Consider the following 21,121-nt stretch of genomic DNA (forward strand, 5'->3'; position numbering starts at 1 on the left):
GTGCTCAAGATCAGGCTCCTTCTGAGGTATGTTTCTCCTTTGATCATTGTCATAAAAATTGTACAGTCAAGTCGGATGCTTTGGTACTATAACAATTCTAGAGTAAAAAGCCCAGAAGTAAGTGTGTTCCTAAGGGGGATAACCTTGTGTCTCGCTTCCTCAGATACAGGATTAAATCCATCATTAAAGCAACGTATAGTGTGGTTTCATCTCTAACGAGATCTTCAGTAAATAAATACAATCAAAAACAGCTTTTTCTCCAGTTAAAAAAACCCAATACTGTTTAATACAAACATAGCTGATCACAGCGTAAGACACTCTGGTTCTCTAAGATCATCATCCTGAGGTTTAACTGAAGAACTGATTTTTGTTTTGTTGAAGAGATTGATGTACGGGGAAGAGAGAATCAAGGATGAGAGAAAGAGACAGAGATGGAGAGACTGGGGAACACCCAAAGATTACATGTTAAAAAAAGACGTTCTTGACTTGATGCATGGGAAGTCAGCTATTCCTTCCCGGAGATGAGATTAGCCCTATGAAAATTAACTCCATGAATGAGTTCTTTCATTAGTAATAAAATGCTTTTATATCATCTCCCTTAGTTTTGCATGTTCATCTCAGTTTGCCCAATGACCAAAATACATTGGGATAAGGCTTAAATATTGCAGAAAGTCTGGCAATCATAAAAGCCAGTCACCTGAATGTGCACCACTGACAGAAACTAGCCACCCTGAGGAGCAACATGTGGGACAAGCGTGCCAACGTTCAGAAAGAAAATCCGTCAAGTCCAAGTGCATCTAGTATTGTACAAGTTACGCAGTCCGGGTTTCTTACAGTGAGACGAAATAGACAGCCACCTGGAACACACATCGACCAAGGTACCCTCTTGTAACAGAGGGATAACCTCAGACCTTATTCACAGCGTCCTCAGGAACAGCTCGTCTTGTCCTTCTTTTGATGAGCTCATCCAAGGACCATCTACTTCACTTCTCCAAGGACATCAGTAACAATACAGAGATACTAGCCACAGACCTCCTCACTTCCAACACTTCAGAGCCAGATCTAGGACATAAAAACAACCCCCTCCTGGTTTCAAAACAGGCCATAGAGGACAGCAAGGTGCCTTGGAATTTCTAACACTTCATCGACGACATCCATGGTCTGGACCAGCTCAGGGGAAATGGTTAGCTGTGTCAATGGGCCGAGACGCTGCTGCACGCAAGCATGGCACAGGTAGCCACCTTGGTCTTTGCTGCCATTGCTCTGTGGGAAAAGGACCAGTAGGAAATTGTAAAAGGAGAAGGATTGGGAAATACAGGGTCTCTGCCTCGTCTCCCTCAGACATACTTGGCCAATGTATACAGTGAACTCAGACATAGGATGAAATAGGAGTTGGGGAAGCAATGTCCCCAACTCCTATTTCATCCCGTGTCTCAGTTCAATGTATACTGGCCCAGTATGTTTTGTATCTGTCACCTCCTTCTCGCTAAACAACACCTTATAAAGCAGCCTGTAATAAAAATTATACATGCAATTTCATTATACCGGGGTCTGATCCAGTGAGGTGATGAGGGCTCAAGGGACAGGTATATAGCTATGTACTTGTACGGTTCTTATCACAGTAGCATCATGCACCTTTCAGACATGGTTAATGAATGTTTTTCTTCCCCACCTTCCTGGGGAGGCAAGTATAATTATCTCTGTTTTACAGAGGGAGAGCAGAGAAATCACGAGCCGGTTCCTCAGCTGGTATTAAGCTGGCACTGCTCCATGGACGTCAACATAAGAATCTCTCCCGCAGTGACTTGCCCACGGTCACACGCCAAGTCTTTGGCAGAGCTGGGAACTGATCCAAGATCTCTTGGGCACCTTAACTTCAAGGTCATGCTGCTGAGATAACAAATGTCTCATCCAGGTTCAAACCCAGCCCTGTTTGGTAGGGCGTCAAGATTATTCTATTTATCAACCATAGTCTATGTAAAAGGAAGTGGTGGGTCCAAGTCCAGAAGGTAGGTGTCTACATCACACACAACAAAAGAAACCACCCACAACTGACACAAACTGAGCCTATTTTAGTTTTTGGGTATGTCTACACTGCAATTTAAAACCTGCAGCTGGCCCATGCCAGCTGACTTGGGTTCACAGGGCTCAGGCTAAGGGACTGTTTAATTGCAGTGTAGACATTCAGGAGCAAGCTGGAGTCCAGGCTCCAGGACCTTGCAAGGTGGGAGGGTCCTACAGTTTGGGCTGCAGCACAAGCCAGAATGTCTGAGCCTCGTGAGCTGGAGTCAGCTGGCAAGGTCAGCTGTGGGTTTTTAACTGCAGTGTAGACATGGCTGAGAGGGCAAGGCTGGAATGAGCCACGAAGACTGAAATATCCCTCAGAAGCCTAAAAGACCAGGACAGGGCTGAGTTACACTGGTGGATGATGGCTGCCTTGTGCCAGTCCATTTTGTGCACAGGCAGATCTGATCTGCTACTTCTGTGATCATGGCTAACAGCATGGGCGGCAGGTATCGTAGGCATGGGAAGGCGTTGTCTTCCCAAACAGCCTGAAGTCCCCCAGCTCATGCTCCACCCCTAGTCTCCATCCTGCCTACTGTTCCCTGGGACAGGTAGGTTGGGGGCTGCGGTGCACCCCCGAGGCCGCGTCATGGTGCCTGTCCTCCTGGTGCTGGGGCCACGCCGCCTGCTCAGCGCTGGGGCCTCTCCGGCTGTGCCACCTGCTCTGTGCTGGGGCTGGCAGCTTGGCCAGGGGACACATTCTGGGACGGGGGGCCAGCTGGCCGGGGGTTGGGCCCAGCAGCGCGGCCCGGGGAGGCTGAGGCATGCCAGATAGGGGCTGGGCCAGGCGGTGCCACCCAGGGAGGCTGTGGCCGCGCTGCCCGGCTCTCCGGTACTCCAGAGCTGGGGGCATTAGCCAGGGGCAGGGGCCAGCGGACACAGTGGGAGCTGGGCTCCAGTGGGCGCAGAATGGGTGGGGCCTTGGGCAGAAGGGGTGGGGTTGGGGGAGCTACCCTGCCCAAGTCAGGGGTTCACCCACCGCCCATGGCTGAAAGGCTGGTAAGTGACATCTCCAGGGCTATCAACCTGGCACATTTCATTGGCACCAAGGTCACAAAAACACAACTAACAAGCAGAAAGGAAAGGAGAGGAGACTTACATAAGTGAGGGGCACTTTCTTCATGGTTAGAATCGAGTCGGCAGGCACAGCGTTGTGGCACTGTGACACGGAGCAATGAATTGCCCCTTCCTTTAAGGCCTCACTAGTCAACTCTGGCCGCAAGAAATACTCCTGAAAAGGGAAAGAACAAGGCTTGTGGTAACTCAGTGCATCAGAATGCGCTGTGAGCAGTGGGGGTAATCTGCAACATTAGAGCTTAAAAAAATCCAACCACAAAAACACACTTGAAAGGAAGGAACTGGAAAGAGACTATGAGGCCTGGACATGCAGAAAAGGGAACACGTCCACTTGTGGTAAGGGAGAGAGGCAGAATCAGTGCTATATTTCAATCAGATACGAGTCTAAAAGCAGTAGCCATTCAACACTAAGGCTGCACTTAAAACCACAGCGTCAGGAAACGGGAAGGCTAAGAACCAAATATCTCTTCAGTTACTCTGGACCTAAACTGGTGTAACTAAGAGGAGAATTCAGCCCATTGTTCAGGGAACAATATGAATCTTAATTTCCCTCCTCACTATTTAATTTAACCGTCCTTTATTCTGCTCCTATCCAGCCACCAGACTAAACCCCTCAAGCACAGGACACTTTAGCATAGATGTTATGGGGAGTGTAGTGAGACGGTGTGGTTTCCCGCTACCCCGGAGAGAGACGAGCCCCTCCGGACACCAGAGTGGGCGGAGCTAGGGAGCTCTAAGCCCGCCCCCCAGGGGGTCCGATGGTGCCCTGGAAGTATAAAGGCTCGACCTCAGAGATCACTGGGAAAGCAGCCGCTGGAAAGGCCAGATGCCTCTGCCTAGGCTGCGACTGGGAAGCATCAGTGACCCGCAGTCCATGCAAAGACTGGCCCGACCTGCCCTGCGCTCGCTACCCGGAGGAGTTGCCGGGCCTGCTCTCACCAGCTACCCCGCGGAGCCCATGGCGCTGGCCCCCCAGAGGACACCACCCCAACCCAGGTATCACACGAGGGGGAGTTGGGCAGTAGCCCAGGGGCAGCTGACCCTAGTCTGGCTGCAGCACTGCCAGAGCCGATGTCCGTGTGTTGCGGCCAGGATCTCACTGACACAGCAGCGGGTCTTCTGCCACTGCAAGGCCCCAGGCTGGGACGCAGTGGAGTGGGAGGGCCTGCGTCCCCCGTGCCACCCAACTCACGAGTGGCCGTCTCCCCCTCTCCCAGGCTGTTTGGAGGCTTGGGCCTACTGTTGTTGCTCAGCCCTGAGTTCCGGACTCATTATTGCCCCGCCCTGACCTAGGGCCCCAGCCTAACTGTACTTATTTCTGCCCCTACCAGGGAGGACTCCCACGGCTGAGCTAATTCCCCAATACATGAACAGAGTGTAGTGAGGCGGTGTGGTTCCCTGCCGCCCCGGAGAGAGATGAGCCCGGGCTAACTTCTCTACATGGAGCAAGCACTCAAAGTTACATATATTGTTTTCTTGTTAACTTGCCAACAACCCATTGTAACTTCCATAGGCGCCGACTCCATGGGTGCTCCAGGGCTGGAGCACCCACGGGGAAAAAATGATGAGTGCTGAGCACCCACCAGCATCCCCCCATCAGTTGCCCTCCCCCCACCTCCAGTGCCCCTCACCCACTAGTGGGCCCTGCGGATCAGCGCCTCCCTCTCCCTCCCCATGCCTCCGACCCACTGCAATCAGCTGTTTTGCAGCATGCTGGGAGGCTGGGAGGGAGGGGGGAGGACATGGTGCACTCCGAGGAGAGGGGCGTGGGGCCTTGAGGGAAGGGGTGGAGTGAAGGTGGGGCCTGGGGTAGAGCTGGGGGTCAAGCACCCCCCGGCACTTTGAAAAGTCAGCACCTATGGTAATATCCCACTCCATCTGCTCACAGATCTAAATTACAGTCACTTTCTCATGGCATGTTTAACTCACCCCGGCCAAAGTCAAAAGGTATTCCAGGGACTTTGTCATTAGCAGATGCTTTTTGGCACGAGTCACTGCAACATACAGCAAGTTCCATTCATCTTCGGCAGACATGTCTAGGCAGAGATTAGAGAGAAGAAGTCAGAAAAAAAATAACTGTTACAAGATAACTGATTGATGAAACTTCGAAATTTGTTCTGGTATTTCAGCTAGTTCTAATTCACTGCTGAATTAGGATGAACATTTAAGACAAGAGCTGGGTATGTCACAGAAACATGGTTGGTGTCTCTGTTAAGAAGGAGATAATAAGCAGAGTAGCATGGCTGCACGGTACCCTGCCATGTGTTTGTTACACAACCACGACAGGATTTGTGTGAGACATCAGTGACAGCAAACAGAACCAATATTCTCTCCCCTTGGAGCATACACATTCGTTGCTGATCAAAGCAGGAACAATGCATGTTCTCTGAGTGATGAACCTACCCTTAAGTGTCATGTCCATCTCCCAGGTACAGACTTACACAAAGAAACTGCACCACAAGTAAGAAGTCAGTAAATGACATTAAGTTGGAGAGAGGATATTGCTAGGTACAGCCAGAGACAACCCCAAGCCTACCTCCAAAGAGTGCTGACTGATGGGGGAGTGCCAGTGGGTATGCCTATGCATTGCCTTTCCCTTTAGGGAAACGAATGGTTCCAGTATAAAGGATCTCCCTTACCAGGGATAAAGCGAGGCAGCCTCTGGAGATTATGCCTGGCACAAGGGACTTTCATAAAATCATCTGCAATCAGCACAGTATCAAACTCCAGGCCTTTGGCTTTGTACACAGTGCCTATCACGTAATCTAGAACCAACAAACATCAGGGAACAAGGGGGGGGGGGGAGAGGGAGAGAGAGAGAGAGAGAGGATATCATCCAATGTATCTGTACTGCTGTTTTTATATCTTCTTGTTTACTGAATACTATGTACAGATTAATTTACTATATTCTGCATTTATAGTTTCACTTCCTTTTAAATGTGAACTGGAAGCCAGACAGGGGACAGGAGGTAATATCTTTTATCGGACCAACTGCTTTTAATCTAATAAAAGATATGATCTCACTTACCTTGTCTTCCTAATATCCTGGGACCAAGACAGCTACAACAACACTGCAAACTGGAAGCAAAGCAGAGAGAGAGGGAACCCCCCAGACCAGACCTCCTGTTCTGCACTAATCCACTAACCCATTAACCAGGACTGCCCCCCCACCCCAAGAAAATGCCCAGGTGCCTCACACCCCAGTCCAGACCTGAACTTAAACAAGAAGGGTTTGTTGTATTTTGATAGTCCACCAGTATTCTTCCAGAGATCACTGCAAATGTAGACCAGTATCCAGGAGATGTACTGAATGAGAGTTTTAATAGGCAGGATAAGATAAGGCATTAGGTCTAGATCCCAGGAAATACTGACTGAATCCTCATTCAGCTCCAGCAGAACCTCACTTATCAGTACTGTGACCCCAGGCATGTCCCAGAAGGAGCTGTCTTATTCCTTCCTGGGCACAATACCATCTTGGACCAAGTGCACTATTTTTGAGGAGCAGGGGGAAGTGAGGTTGGATTAAAAACAGGGAATCAATTTCCTTCTTGGGGGGGGAGGGGAGCCAAAAAAGGTGAGTTTTGCTTTACCTGCAAATGCTATATTTGATACATGACTGTTCTTTATCCTCGCCACCAGCTCAGGAATGCGGACATTGTATTTCTCCACTATTGTGATCTTCACCTCCAGCTCCCTGTCTTCAGTTTTGGCTGCATAGTTCTTTAAACCCTGGAAGCCATCCTTCTCAACCCACTTTTTGATAAAGTGGTCATCAATTTGGAGTTTCACTAGTGAGAAGTGCATTGGATAATGTCAATACACAAGAAAGGCACCATTGGTCACATTTTTAACTTCAAATGAAATGGATACAGAGAGAGTATGGGAGGTAACATGGCCTAGCAGAGAGAGCACTGGACTAGGACTCAGGAGACTTGGGTTCTATTCCCAACTCCAACCTTGGCCTGCTAGGTGAGTTTGGGCAAGTCACTTCACTGTGCCTCAGTTTCTCCATCTGTAAAATGGGCATGATGATACTGACCTCCTTCACCATAACACATTTGAGTTGTACCGATGCAAAGTTCTATAGAAGAGCTAGGTATGATCAGCAGTAGCAAGTGTCTCAAAAAGCCTATGTTTATTATTTTTCTAAATGGTAGATGTCCTTTTGGAGATACTGGGATACTTTAAGTTAGCAGAACGGTATATGGGGTGGATTCTTACAGAAGTCAAGCTATTCTTATAGCTAGGAAGATGGCCAGTGATAGAACAGTGGTGATGAGCTGAAATGGATATGCCATATTCTCTTTCCTGACAGAAGGGATTTTCTGTTCACAAAGTGCAAGTTGGTGGCTGTACTGGAGGGAAAGATTCTCAGATTGAAGGGACAAATAGAGACACTACTGAAAATCAGTGAAGTTGAGGCATTCCTAGACAGCCAGGTTTGGGAAACAACAGGCTCAAGGGAGCATGATGCTTGCCAGCCAGGAATCGGAGAGAGAGGAAGTCAGATAGGAGACCTGGAGATTCACAACCACGAGATGCAGGAGATCACGGCAGCATTCTACATGGCTGGAGAAAGAGGACTTGGATGAACTGCACACAGCTAGTAGCTTTAAAAGTGATACCAGGTCCTCAGCGTGGAAACTCTGGAAAATACCTCTTGAGATCAAGCAGTTCCAAGGAAACAGAGAGATGTACAGGATACTCATGTAGATGGCTGCTCAGCCTAACTCGCCAAGAGTTCTCCAACTACCCAAGGAAAACAGACAATCCTTACTGGAGATTCAATACTAAGAAGAACTGAAAAAAAAAGGGACAGGACGACAACAGGATAGTGGGCTGCCTTCCCGAAGCTGAGACACAAGACTCACTCTAAAATTGGATAAATACTGAAGTCAACAGGCAAGGATCCATTGGAGATGGTTCATATATCTATCCCAAACAAGATATGGAGCTGCTGATTTGGGACTCCATTAATAAAGAATTAAAGGAGGGCAATGTAATTAATGCAGCTCAACATGGGTTTATAGAACACAGATCCTGTCAAACTAACTTGATATCTTATTTTTATGAGACTACAAGTTTGGTTGAAAAAGGTAACAGTGTTGATGTAATACTTTGACTTGACTTTTTTATTAAAAAATTAGAAAGATATAAAATTAACATGACACACATTAAATGGATTAAAAACTGGCTAACAGGTAGGTCTCTAAATGTAATTGTAAATGGGGAATCACCACTGAATGGGTGTGTTTCCAGTGGGTTACCAGAGGGATGAGTTCTTGGCCCTAAGCTTTTAACAATATGTATTTTAATATGACTAGATGTATACATATAGAAACAAAAAATGTCAGCCATAATTACAGGATTGGGGATTCTATACGGGGAAGCAGTGACTCCGAAAAAGATTTGGGCGTTGTGGTGGATAATCACTGAACATGAGCTCCAATGTGATGATGTGTCCAAAAGAGCGAATGCAATCCTGAGATGCATGAACAGGGGAATCTCGACTAGGAGTAGAGAGGTTATTTTACCTTTGAATTTGGCACTGACACAACCGCTGCTGGAATATAGTGTTTAGTTCCAGTGCCCACAATTCAAGAAAGATGTTGATAAATTGGAGAGGGTTCAAAGAAGAGCCATGAGAATGATTAAAGGAATACAAAATGTGTGTTATAGCAATAGATTGAGGTCCTTGAGTCTATCTAACTTAACAAAGAAAAGGGTAAGGGGTGACTTGATTAGTGTAAGCATCTACATGGGGAACAAATATTTAATAATGGGCCCTTCAATCTAGCAGAGAAAACTATAACAAGATCCAATGGCTGGAAGTTGATGCTACACAAATTGAAACTGGAAATAAGGCATGAATTTTTAACAGTGAGGGTAAATAACCACTGCAGCAATCTACCAAAGGATATGGTGGATTCTCCAACACTGCCAATTCTTAATCAATAGTGAATATTCTTCTGCACAAGATCTGCTGTAGGAACTCTTCTGGGGAAGTTCTATGGCTTGTGTTACACAGGAGGTCAGAGTAGCTGATCATGATGGTCCCTTCTGGCCATGGACTCAGTGACTAAATTTATGAATGAATTTAGAGTGGGACAAATCACCTTTTTAACTTATAGAGAGCCAAGAGCCATCCAATCCCATAGAGGTTATGTTCTTACACGAAGGCACTTCTCCTAATGGCTCATATTCTAAAGCCACTCCCATGTTACATGCTGCAACTAAGTTTCCATTATAACCCTTGATTCGCTCCCAGGTTCCACCTAACATCAACAAACAAATACTGGTAGATTAGGTCCAAGGTGGAGGTAGTTTGTTGTGTTTTTTTTTTTAAGTGAATTAGACAATGTTTTTCTGAATGACAGTCTCAAATTAAATAAAAGGTGTTCACCTGCATGCAAAATGTCTAATAAATAACTCCATTTTATGTCAAAGAAATGAAAAGGACGGAGATAAAACATAGTTTACTGGACTTTTCTAGTTGAGACCAAGAATCTCAGGAGGACAGGATCTGGAATTGTAAACTGTTCTTATGACGTCAGATTCCACATTTCCACCGCACCAGTAGAAACACAGAAATAACCATCACCAATAGCAGTTCCTGTCACACAACCACCCAGAAGATGAACAAACAATGTGATTCCCAGTCACAATGAAGGGAAAGAGGTTTACATGTATCAGCTGGGGCAGTTGGAGATACAGCAGAAGCTAGAAAAGTTAACATCATGCTACATAACTTTAGGGGAAGAAGGCAGGGGAATACACTCACATCTCACACGGGCCTCTTCAGGTTGAAGGAGTTTCCAAATATCATGAATTTTGTCTAGTCCAAAATTTTTAAGCCCCTAAACAGATAAAGATTCTCTTAAAATGGACCTAATTGAAGGTTATACTTAAAGTTTACAAATGAGCTCATTTCCTGCCAAAATGTTTCAGATTCACCAGCATGCAAATAGGGAAAAAAACTCAAAAGACTCAAAGGTGAAACTATATTCCTAAAGTGCACACTATAGTATGCATGATCAGTATGAAACAAGACAGAAATAATCTAGCCTAAAACTAGTGGATGATCCCAGATGAGACACACCAACCAACAACACAGAATGAGCAATGGAAAACAAAATCCCAGCTGGTCATCATGTTTTGTGGCCAGGAATGTATTTTTGTGGATTAATTTGCATTAGAACTGGTTGGGAATTTTTTCATCACAATGATTTTTTCAAGAAAATGCAGTTTCAATTAAAAAAGAAATTCCATGGGAAAATGTCAATTTTGCAGTAAAATTTTGATTTTCCAACAATTTTCAGTTCAAATAGAAATATTTCCATTTGTTGAACTGAAACAAAACATTTCATTTCAAGTCAGTTTGACATTAAATTGCATTTCCTCTATTTTGCTCCATGGAAGTTGCAGTTCTGGGTGCTTCATGACTCTATCCTCCCATATAGCCTTGACTCCATGGTTGGACTTCATCTCCCATGATACACCCCATGTTGTCCCCCCTGAACCGTGGGATGCATCATGGCAGTCACAGGACCATGGGGCATCATGAGAGATGGAATCTGGCCAAGGAGCCCAACTAATAGGGAAGAACGAGGCCATGAGACACTGGAACTACAACTCCCATGAGACAGAGGAGCATTAAAGGGAACTGCAGTTTGATGCTGTAATTTGGTTCAACAAACCAAAAGGAAACATTAGTTTTGATAATGATGAAACCTTTCATTTAAAAATCAAAAGTGTCAAAATAAAACATTTCCAAATCAAGATTATTTTTTTTTTTAGTTTTTTGTTTCAGGAATTTTTGAGGCTTTTCAGTCCAACTCAGGATGCAAAAATATTGACACATCAGAATTTCCCATCGGATGGAGATTCCAATTTTTGCTCAACTTTAGTTTACAGCTTCATGACTAAAGGAAAGACAAGATGATCTAGTGCTTACAGCACAGGATTGAAATTCAAAAGATCAGAGTCCTATTCCTGGCTCTTCCACAGACTTGTTGAGTAACCTGGGCAGGTCACTTAACCTCTTTGTGCCTCCAGTTCCCCTTTGGTACAATGAAAATAACGCCCCCATTTTGCATAGGGATTGGACGGCCTTAATTCATAACTCTTTGTAAAACACTTTGAGTGCTTCAGAAGGATTGTACTACTCAAGTGTGAAGTATAATTATTAAAGTGCACCTGCAAGATTTGAGCATGCAACAGCATGAATAAATGTTTATGCTCATACTACAAGTGCACACACACTTATTGCAGATGCAAAATTAGTACGAATTTTGAAAACACGACTCCAAAAACCTTGTAGTCATCTTTATCTGCAGTCCTGAAAAAAATTCTACATAGAAATAAAATGCAAAAAATCAAACACATTGTCGATATTACTAGTACCTGTTCAGTTATTATTATTATTATTATTAACAACATTTTTTCTGGGTTTTACAAAATGCTCAATAGGTGAAAGCCATTAGGCTCCTGTGACAACAATTTGAAAATTAAGGAAGTTAACTGAAACCACGAGAACTACATCAAAGCGTTTGGTGCTGGCTTAACTCTGCTTTCACTGACGTCAATCGGAGCTTTACCAATGACTTCAATAGCAGCGGAGTTAGGACAATGCTGAGTGCACCGATAACTTTTATAGACTGACGCACACCCAGAGAAGCTTGAGAACTAAGAATTAGATTTGATACTGCCTCCTTCATAGAAGTATAACTGAAAATTAGGTGTCACTACACATAGGCAAGCAGAGTTCATGGCTTGTGAAGGCTATCGGTTCCAATGTTCAAAGCTTCACATTGATCAACTATAATTCCCTTTTCCCATTAGTGAGAGAGCAGCTGCTCTCATCATGAATTACTTTGCTTCGTGGCTTACTAGATAAAATTCATGGAGGTTAGGTCCATCAATGGCTATTAGCCAGGATGGGCAGGGATAGTGTCCCTAGCATCTGTTTGCCAGAAGCTGAGATTGGGTGACAGAGGATGGATCACTTGAGGATTACTTGTTCTGTTCATTCCCTCTGGGGCACCTGGTATTGGCCACTGTCAGAAGACAGGACACTGGGCTAGATGGACCTTTGGTCTGACAGTATGACCATTCTTATAGACTCTGGAGGATCTGGGACACTTACTTGAAGACAAGAGTTTATACTTGTGATTGAAACTGCTTAGAGAGAGGAGGGCCTCCAACTAGAGTCATTTCAATGCCCCCGCCCCAAGAAGCTTTCACAGCTTCCACATACAATGTAAGAAATCTGCCCTACCCCAAGCAAATGTATTTTTGTTGGTCTCTCTCCTCCAGTAATTGTCACTGCGTTCTCAAACACATTCAGATTGCCCCGTGATAAGAAAGCAGTCTTCCCATTCATGCTGCCTCTGACATCACCTGGGAGATGAAGAAAAGCCAGTATGAAATTATTTTAAAAAAACCATATTATTATTATTATTTGTATTGCAATAGTGCCTAGGAGCCCCGGTCCTGGATCAGGACCTGTGCTAGGCGCTGTATGAACACAATTTAATTTCTTACCCTCTTGATTTCCACCTACTAACATCTTATTCCGGATTTTCTTGCAGACATCCAAGATAGTAGATCCAACGTAAGCTATTTCGGGGCCAAATCTGAAACTCTATAAGATGGAGCAAAGGAAGCAGAGGTCAAGCAAACAGAAGTAAATTTCACACCAAAAGTACAAGGGAAACTACACCGGCTTATGAAAAAATGACCCACTTTGATTAACAGACAACATGGGACGTTTTCTCGCTGCTAGCTCCTGGAAGAGGCACGGTCATTCCTTTTTAAATTTTAAACTGATGTAAGCCTATTACTGGAGAAAATGATGGGTCTTCAGCAGTGGAATACACATGCACACACTGCCGAGTCTTACCTTTGTGAGATAGAAGATGTGGGTATGTGGCACTGCAAAGAGCGCATTGACAGCACCTCGGAAGGTATAGATCTGTTGGTGTGGGTCTCCTACAAAGATTATTCCACAGGTCTGGGACAGCACAATGTCCATGATGGCTGCAGCAAAGAGCGAAGCATGAATGAAACTCAAAGGGACCTGCTCGCCAAACCAAAACAAACTTCACATGGTTAAAGAAAATGGCTCCAGCCCAAACAAACAAGTGGGAAATAAACAAGCCCTTTAACCACATAAATGACAAGAAATTATTAGAACATATTGACGGTTCTGTGGTTAAGATACTGAACAGGGACATAGGACACCTGGGTTCAATTTCCTTCTCCACCGTGGACTCCCTGTGTGACAACCTTAGGCAAAAATCACCATCTGTGTTTTAGTTCTCCAACTGTAAAGCCAGAACAATCCTCCCATTTTCCCCAGCCCCGCCACTTTATCGGTCTTGTTTACAGAGACCATGAGCTCTTCAGCACAAGGACTGTCCCCTATGTGTTTCTACAGGGCCTAGCAAAGGGGAGGGCAAGCTACGGCCCATGGGCTGGATCTGGCCCATCAGGGCTTTCAATCTGGTCCACGGGATTGCCAGCTCTGTGGTGCAGTGGAGTGAAGGCAGGCTCCCTGCCTGCCCTGGCCCTGCGCCGCTCCTGGAAGCGGACAGCACCATGTCTCTGTGGCCCCTGAAGGGAGGGAGCAGAGGGCTCCGTGCACTGCCCTCGCCTGCAGGCACCGCACCCTGCAGCTCCCACTGGCTGGAAAAGGGGAACCGTGGCCAATGTGAGCTTTGGGGATGGTACCCACAGGCGAGGGCAGCGCGCACCGGACTTGCTGTTCCCACCCCACCCTCAGGAGCCATGGCCAGACATGCTGGCCACTTCGAGGAGTGGCGAGGGGCCAGGGCAGGCAGGGAGCCTGCCTTAACCCCTCTTGTCACCCCGGAGCTGCTCGACATAAGCAGTGCCAGGCCGAAGCCTGCACCCCAAACCCTTCCTGCACTCCGCATCCCAATCCCAAGCCCTGAGCCCCCTCCCACACCCCGCATCCCCACCCCCTGCCCCAGCCCTACAATCATGGCCCTGCATACAATTTTCCCACACAGATGTGGCCCTCAGGCCAAAAAGTTTGCCCACCTCTGACCTAGCACAACAGGGTTCTTAGCTTGGTTGGGGCCTCAAGGCACTACTTATAAATAATAATGATGATGCTGTACAGAAATTGAAGGCATTTGTGAAAAACATAACCCCACCCCTCCTACCCCCAAACAACCAGTCCCATATGTGTGGGTTAGTGATCTGAGCACAGGCATAGAAACCAAGTTCCCCTCCTAGCTCAGTTACCAATGCCCTCGGTGTCTATTTCCCTTTTGGTGGCACAGGAATAAGAGAGTTAATTAGGTCACTATTTGTTCAGATGGTCTCCTGCCTTAGTCACCTGGCGTGCAGTCTTGTGCTTCATCCACAAATATGGCATCATATGCAAAAAGCCGCGGCTTCCTAAGCTGCCAAAGCTTCAAATACCCTGGAAAAAGGATCAGACTATCAGGTAATTCAGATGTAAAAGTCACAACTAAGGGCAAATTACTTTCAGTTTCATGAGACACAATCAATCTGAAAGCCAGTCAGTTTTTAAAGAGTGATTTAAAAGCAGATCCTGACCACAGATTTGTGGGTTTATCCATATTATTTATTTGCTCCTGTATGCCGCCTTCTCCCTTGCTGCTTGTGGAAGACAAACCACCAAAGGGGAAACTAACTACAGTTTCTGCAATTCTGACCATACTCCAGGAACTATCGAAGGCTCACAAGAGCTGTTTGCACAAAGCAAACTGGAAAAAGATCAGTTTCTTCTCTCTCTGATTGCGGTCAGTAAAAGCCATAGCAGGTATCACTATTTTTGCTGTTTAAACTGATGATGTCCCTTTTAACATCTGTACTCTCTGTGACAACATACCATCTGACGTCATTCTGCAATTCAGTTCTGTATTTCCATTTAGCATTTTCATATTGTCCCATATCCGTCTTGCTTCTTCAACAATGATCTGGAAAGAAACATCAGAAGAATCCAGGTAGATTTTTATGGACAAAATTTCACTCTCAGCTGCCTCAACTACTTTGGTATAACTGAGATGACAAACCTATAGTCTGCGTCATGCCTAATCACATTATCCCTCCTCTGGTATCCCCAATGACTCACCTATCAAGCTTCAGTTTCTCACTTAGCCCTGAAAGATTATAGCCATTCTTCCCCTGGCTCTGACCTCATCTCCTGACATATTTCCCTCCTGTGTGGACCCTCCACATGGCAAATAACACTGATCTCCCCCGGCACGAGGAACTCCCTCCCCAAGACTTATTGGTTAAATCTGTCCACTCCTAACTGAAATCCCTCCTGAAAACCTCAGGTCTGCCATGCCACAAAGTAAATTTGTTTTTTTTTTAAATTGCCCAAAACCACACTTCTATAGAGCAGAAACTCAGGATATGCATGTGTCAGTCAAGAGTCGCCATGTGACCATTTTGCTGTACCACTTTTTCTTCCTCACCCAATCCTCTTGTTTGTCACCCATCATATCTAAAATGTAGGTCCCAATCCTGCAAAAACTTGCACATGGGAATAGTCCCTCTGGCTTCTAAGGGTGAACGGGAAGTTCCATTTTCACGCCTATTCATCCCTTGGCCTTTCTGGTAAGTTGACCATTAGCCCCAGCTGCACAGGTTGCTTTGCTTGTTGCGTGGCGCAGGCAACGCTGGGATAACTGGGCCCACAAATGTAACCTAATTGTAAGCTCAATTGTAAAAAGTGAGTGAAAGTTCACAGAAGGTCACAATAACCAATTACAAATGTTGATGAGAAAAGGTGCAAAAGAGAGAGACTAAATTAATCCAAACAGAAAGGGCTCAAGGATTGTGTTAAGATTGCACCTGGTAAACGGGAACGATGTGGGACTGGAAATCAGTGGACTACACTTGGCACGTCAGAAGTTAGGCCTGATGGGTGAATAAAATGGGAGGATGGACTACTCCATTCATCACCCCTCTTTCAGGGCCCTTAATAAAAAGATTGTTGGGGGTAGAGACTGGCAAATCAATTGGCGGAATTCCGGCAGGAGGGGGAAGGCCATCAGGCCTCCGTCCCACTCCACTCCAGGGACATTGTCCTTCATCCAAAGATCCCAAAGGTCACTGCATCAATGTGAAGTCCAGACCCTGATGTACCAGCGGGGACACCTGGTCCTCACTGCTGAGCCAGAAGAGTTACGCGAGATCCTGCTTTGCCTCTCCTTCCTTTGTATGTTCCTCTCTGCCCCCTATTTTTCCTCTTGTTCTCTCTGGCTTTCCATCGGATCTTGAAATCAACTATCACATGGCACCAACACAATGAGATGAGACAGCACATCCTGCCAAGCCAGAGAGAGAATGGTACAAGAGAGGAACCAGATCAACCAGATGACATCTCGGACTCCAGACTGGGAAATGAGCCAGAGCCCCATGAGCTGTTTTTGTGGTTTACATACCAACCCAGAGCATCTGTCCATAACTGACTTGCTGCCTGGAATCCCAATAACATCAACAATAGCCGAATTTCTTCCACCTTTACTATCCTGTCTCTTCCTCCCCTTGCGTCTGTTTATAAAAGCAGGAAAAGTAACCATCCTTTACATCGTTAAACTGAGCAACAAAACTAAGCCTTTCCTCCATACTTAGAAGGGTTGTCCAACAAAATAAACTGTCTTTAAAATTGTCTTTTAATAAGTCCTGATTAAGTCTGTGTCATGTAATCATTTAATTTCAATTTTAAAGTGCTTTATAACTTGTTTTAGCTTTTTCCCCTACCACCCATATTTTAGTTAATACACTCCTAAATTTTGGCATCATATTCTTAGAATATGTCTATAGTAGGAACACTACAGTAGCATAGACACTATACTGATGGAAGGAGTTCTTCTGTCACTAAGGTAAATCCATCTCTTCAAGAGGCTATAGGCAGGTCAAGGAAAAGTTTTTCCACCAACCTAGCGATGTCTACACCAGGACTTAGGTCGGCTTAATTACACTGCACAGGGCACGAAATTTTTCACAGCCCTGAACACCGTAGTTAAGCTAACCCAACTTTGTAGCGTAGACCAGCCCTTTGTGCGTTTGCATGAAACAAATCGAGGTGTCCGTATATCCAACTCCAAACCTTGTCTAACACTGTTTAATGTTGGACAGTGACAGAGCCACATCGGCACCTTTAACTTTTTGGGCTTATATATCTCAGCTCAATTAATATGCCAGCACTTGTCACTGGGAGCTGGACTGAGTCCAGTATTTAATTCTCAGCATGCAGTCATTTAGTAGGCCTCTGTGAAATGAATTTCAGTCAGCCAATTCTGACCTGAGGTGGATTTGAAATGGTGATCTAGAGGTGGAAGACTCATTATCTCATTTCCAGACCCCATTTATTGAGGGTTAAAAATTGTGATTTACAGGAAATAATTTGAAGAACTTAAGTCCTTGTGAAAATTCATTTTATCAACTGACAGAGTTTTGGCCTCTAGAAATGAATCTCTATTATGTACTTGGATGACGAAATCAAAAATTACACATTTGAAAACATTAACATGTTAAGTGATAATTACAGGCATTCAAAATATTAAAAAAACAAAACAAAACCTAAAGCCCTGGTTAAAAATAAACCTGTTCTAGACTCTTCCTAAATGTTAAAATGATGTGATTTTAACAACAGTGTATGAATAGGTTAAAACACAAAACTCAAATAAAAAGTCCCAGCCAATCAATTAACTACTGCCAAAGTTTTGTTCAGCCATACAGCTACTTTTAGACACAGTAAATGAACTGTATTCTTAAGCCAGAACTGGCCCTCTTAAATCTATCCAGTTATTTTGATACCACTGTCAACACTGTAGTACTGAAATGCCTTCCAAATATTAACAGAAATACACGGGATCTCAAGTTTTTCCCTCTTCCTCATACGTATCCTGAGTCTGGTCTAAACCCACTGGAAAAATCTCCCAATGACTTTAAAAGACTTTGAATCAGAGCTACAATGAGTTTCTTGTCTCTTCTCCTGCAAGGGGATCACACAAGGAAGACATATTCCTTTTTCATAGACCAACCCAGTGGAAACAAGAGAAATGTATTTGATTGGTAATTTCCGACTGCTGAATCATAAGGACCACTGTATCACTGGAGTCTGCTTTGATGCACATTCCACTCCTTCCCAGCTGGCCTCTCCATCGATACTCACTTGCTTCTCTTCTTCACAGACTAGGACCCTCACACCGTGTGTATTTTTGCACCATATGGGGGTGTGCTCCACTGATATGAATTCATCTGAAGAAGCAAAAAAGCTTTCAAGCGTCTGAGTTACTGTCTTTGCTCTTATGAAGAGAGATTGTCCCATGCGGTGTTTGAGGATGAAGCTGATCGTGTAGGGTGACAGGTTGGAAAAATTTAGTTTGCCTTTTTCATTATAGCTGTGCCATAGACAAAACAAAACAAAACAAAAAAAAACCCCACCACATTATTAGTTTGCAAGAAAACTTATCTGAGAAGCGTTGTAGCCTTTCCTTCTATTACTAACGCTCAAAGGAGCGAAGAGGAGCTATCTAAGGTATTTATATGGCCCTCCCACATCATTACAGATCTGGGAACCTCACAATCCTTAATGTATCTACTTTCACAACAGCCCTATGATGTAGGGAAGTCCTATTATCCCCATTTTACAGATGGGGAAAACTGAGGCACACAGAGAGGCTAACTGACTTGCTCACAGTCACATAAGGAATCTGTGGCAGGGCAGGGAATTGAACTCACATCTCTGGAATCCCAGCCTAGCATCACCACCACTGGGCCATCCTATATGAAAGAATTCAAAAACAGCTGGTTGCAAACTGGTTTAAAGGTGACATGTGAGGGGTTGAAAATTGAGTGCCTGCTCTTGTTTGCTTCTTCCTGATAACTAAGAAGTCTGGAAAGGCTATTTCAAAAGAAGCGCTCTTTTTCTTCCATACCTTTTACCTTAGAAATACTAGGGCTGTCAATTCTGGTCTTCCATGTTTTGCTGGAGGTCTTTATGGAGGACCTAGATATGTTGATTTGATAAAGTCAGCCCTTAACTGAAGGAGTGGAAGATGCTGACTTTTTAACAAAAGAGGTTTTCTTTCCAATTGTTTATTGTAGGCCTTTGGGTTAAACAGGTTTTAACAAATAACAAAAAGACATTAAATCCTTTCAATAAAAAAAAAAAAATCCTCTCTCTGCTCAGGCCTTGTCTATATTCTAAGTTGCTCTTGTTTATCTTTAAACCAGTTTAAAACTGATTTTGTTAAACCAGTGCAAAACTGTGTGGGCTGAAGCTAACTCGGCCTTGGCTACACTTGCAAGTTAGAGTGCATTAAGTCAGCCCCGGGTGCCCTAACTCCTAAGCTATCCACACTGGCAAGGCACTTAGAGTGCTTGGACTCTGCAGCTGGAGCCAGGCACTCAGGCAGCGGCACAGTCAGCTGCAGCGGCACAGGAGGCGGCGAACAGAGCGGCTAACAGGGGAGTTTCAGTGGGAGTTTCCAGGGGGAGGTTGCAGGGGAGAGCAAGGCAGAGGAACCGGGAAGGCAGACCAGGGAAGAGGCAGCCCTGCGCTGGTCGGTGGCCTGCGGTGCGGTGTGAGGCGTGGATTGCCAGGCACAGAGTTGCACCGCTACGATGGAGGCAGAGGCAGCAGGTGCAGACACACTGAGGATGACTGGGTGCGGCAGCTGCGGCATGTACATGGTCCTAGAAGGAGCACCTGAAAGGAGTTTCATCTGCATGAAGTGTCGTCTGATAGAGCTGCTGGAGGAAAAGGTAAGGGGACTGGAGATGCAAGTGGAAACTCTGGCTGAGTTTAGAAGGGGATTTGAGCAGATGATGGAACACAGACTTGATGAGGCACAGGGGACAAGCTCAGGCGAGCGGACAAAAGCAGGACCTAAGGATTCTGAGGAGGGACTGCTGGGTGAGGAAAGTGGACGGTGGAAGCATGTCACTAGGAGAACCAGACAAAGGATAAGACGGGCCAGCGATGGACAAATAGAACTCAGGAATAGGTTTGCTGAGTTGGGAAATGAAGATGGAACACAGCGGGCTGCTGAAGGAGTTACGGCAAGGAAGAACAGGCAAGCAGCTTGTCCTGCAGATGGAGGGGAGCAGTCAGTGGAGGCGACATCAAGTACGAGCCCTAGGAGGATTGTGAGGTCGAATACAAATCAGGAGGAATCACGGCCAGCTGCTGTGGGGGATAGACCGGAGAATCGCATTGTCACCAGGAAAAGGCAAGTCTACTTGATTGGAGACTCTCTACTGAGAAGAGTAGACAGGCCTGTAACTAAACCGGATCGGGAGAACAGAAGAGTGTGCTGTCTGCCGGGGGCTAAGATACAGGATGTGGACTTGAGCCTGAATACGATCTTAGCGGGAGCGGGAAAAAATCCGTTGATTATCCTTCACGTGGGAACGAACGATACAGCTAGTTACTCACTGGACAGTATCAAGGAGGACTATTTCAGACTGGGGAAGAGGCTTAAAGACATCGAGGCTCAGGTGATCTTCAGTGGGATTCTGCCGGTTCCTAGAGCGGGGCGACGAAGGAGGGACAAGATTATGGCGATCAACAGATGGCTCAGGGAGTGGTGTTATAAGGAGGGCTTTGGTATGTACGGTCACTGGGACGCATTTACGGATAGACGACTGTTTGCTCAGGATGGACTTCATCTCAGCAAGGAGGGAAATAGGATTCTAGGATGGAGGCTCGCCGACCTCATCAAGAGGGCTTTAAACTAGAAAGTTGGGGGAGATGGTTGGGAAATGTTCGGGAGATCTCCACGCCAGAACATAACCTGGAGAGGGAAGTAAACAAAGTGAGCGGGGATACCCTTGTGGCCCCAAGATTTGATCCAAGGAGGAATAGTGGAGTAGAAACCAGAGTAACGGGTGATGCTGGTGGCAGACAGTTTGTGCACGACGGGGGAAAGAATGTCACTGACGCCAAACACCGAAAATTAAAAGG

The 21,121-nt window shown here is 45.5% G+C and overlaps 1 protein-coding gene across 5 annotated transcripts in view; it reads right to left on the reverse strand.

Moving 5' to 3' along the window:
- Positions 1 to 236: 236 nt before the first annotated feature.
- Positions 237 to 21,121, reverse strand: part of FBH1 (F-box DNA helicase 1) — a 44,145-nt gene continuing 23,260 nt past the window's right edge. For 3 of the 5 annotated variants that reach the window (XM_050936805.1, XM_050936802.1, XM_050936806.1), the window contains 12 exons: positions 18,326 to 18,554; positions 15,026 to 15,113; positions 14,507 to 14,593; positions 13,043 to 13,179; positions 12,685 to 12,784; positions 12,419 to 12,540; positions 9,923 to 9,998; positions 6,732 to 6,929; positions 5,781 to 5,906; positions 5,071 to 5,177; positions 3,164 to 3,295; positions 237 to 1,263 (listed from right to left, as the gene is read on the reverse strand). In XM_050936805.1, the coding sequence (XP_050792762.1) occupies positions 1,093 to 1,263; positions 3,164 to 3,295; positions 5,071 to 5,177; positions 5,781 to 5,906; positions 6,732 to 6,929; positions 9,923 to 9,998; positions 12,419 to 12,540; positions 12,685 to 12,784; positions 13,043 to 13,179; positions 14,507 to 14,593; positions 15,026 to 15,113; positions 18,326 to 18,554 (1,573 nt within the window). In that variant the 3' untranslated portion in view covers positions 237 to 1,092. The remainder of the gene's footprint in view (positions 1,264 to 3,163; positions 3,296 to 5,070; positions 5,178 to 5,780; positions 5,907 to 6,731; positions 6,930 to 9,922; positions 9,999 to 12,418; positions 12,541 to 12,684; positions 12,785 to 13,042; positions 13,180 to 14,506; positions 14,594 to 15,025; positions 15,114 to 18,325; positions 18,555 to 21,121) is intronic. The other 2 variants (XM_050936803.1, XM_050936804.1) reach the window with 2 other exon arrangements.

This window comes from Gopherus flavomarginatus, chromosome 1, assembly GCF_025201925.1.
Source record: "Gopherus flavomarginatus isolate rGopFla2 chromosome 1, rGopFla2.mat.asm, whole genome shotgun sequence".
Taxonomy (NCBI): domain Eukaryota; kingdom Metazoa; phylum Chordata; order Testudines; family Testudinidae; genus Gopherus; species Gopherus flavomarginatus.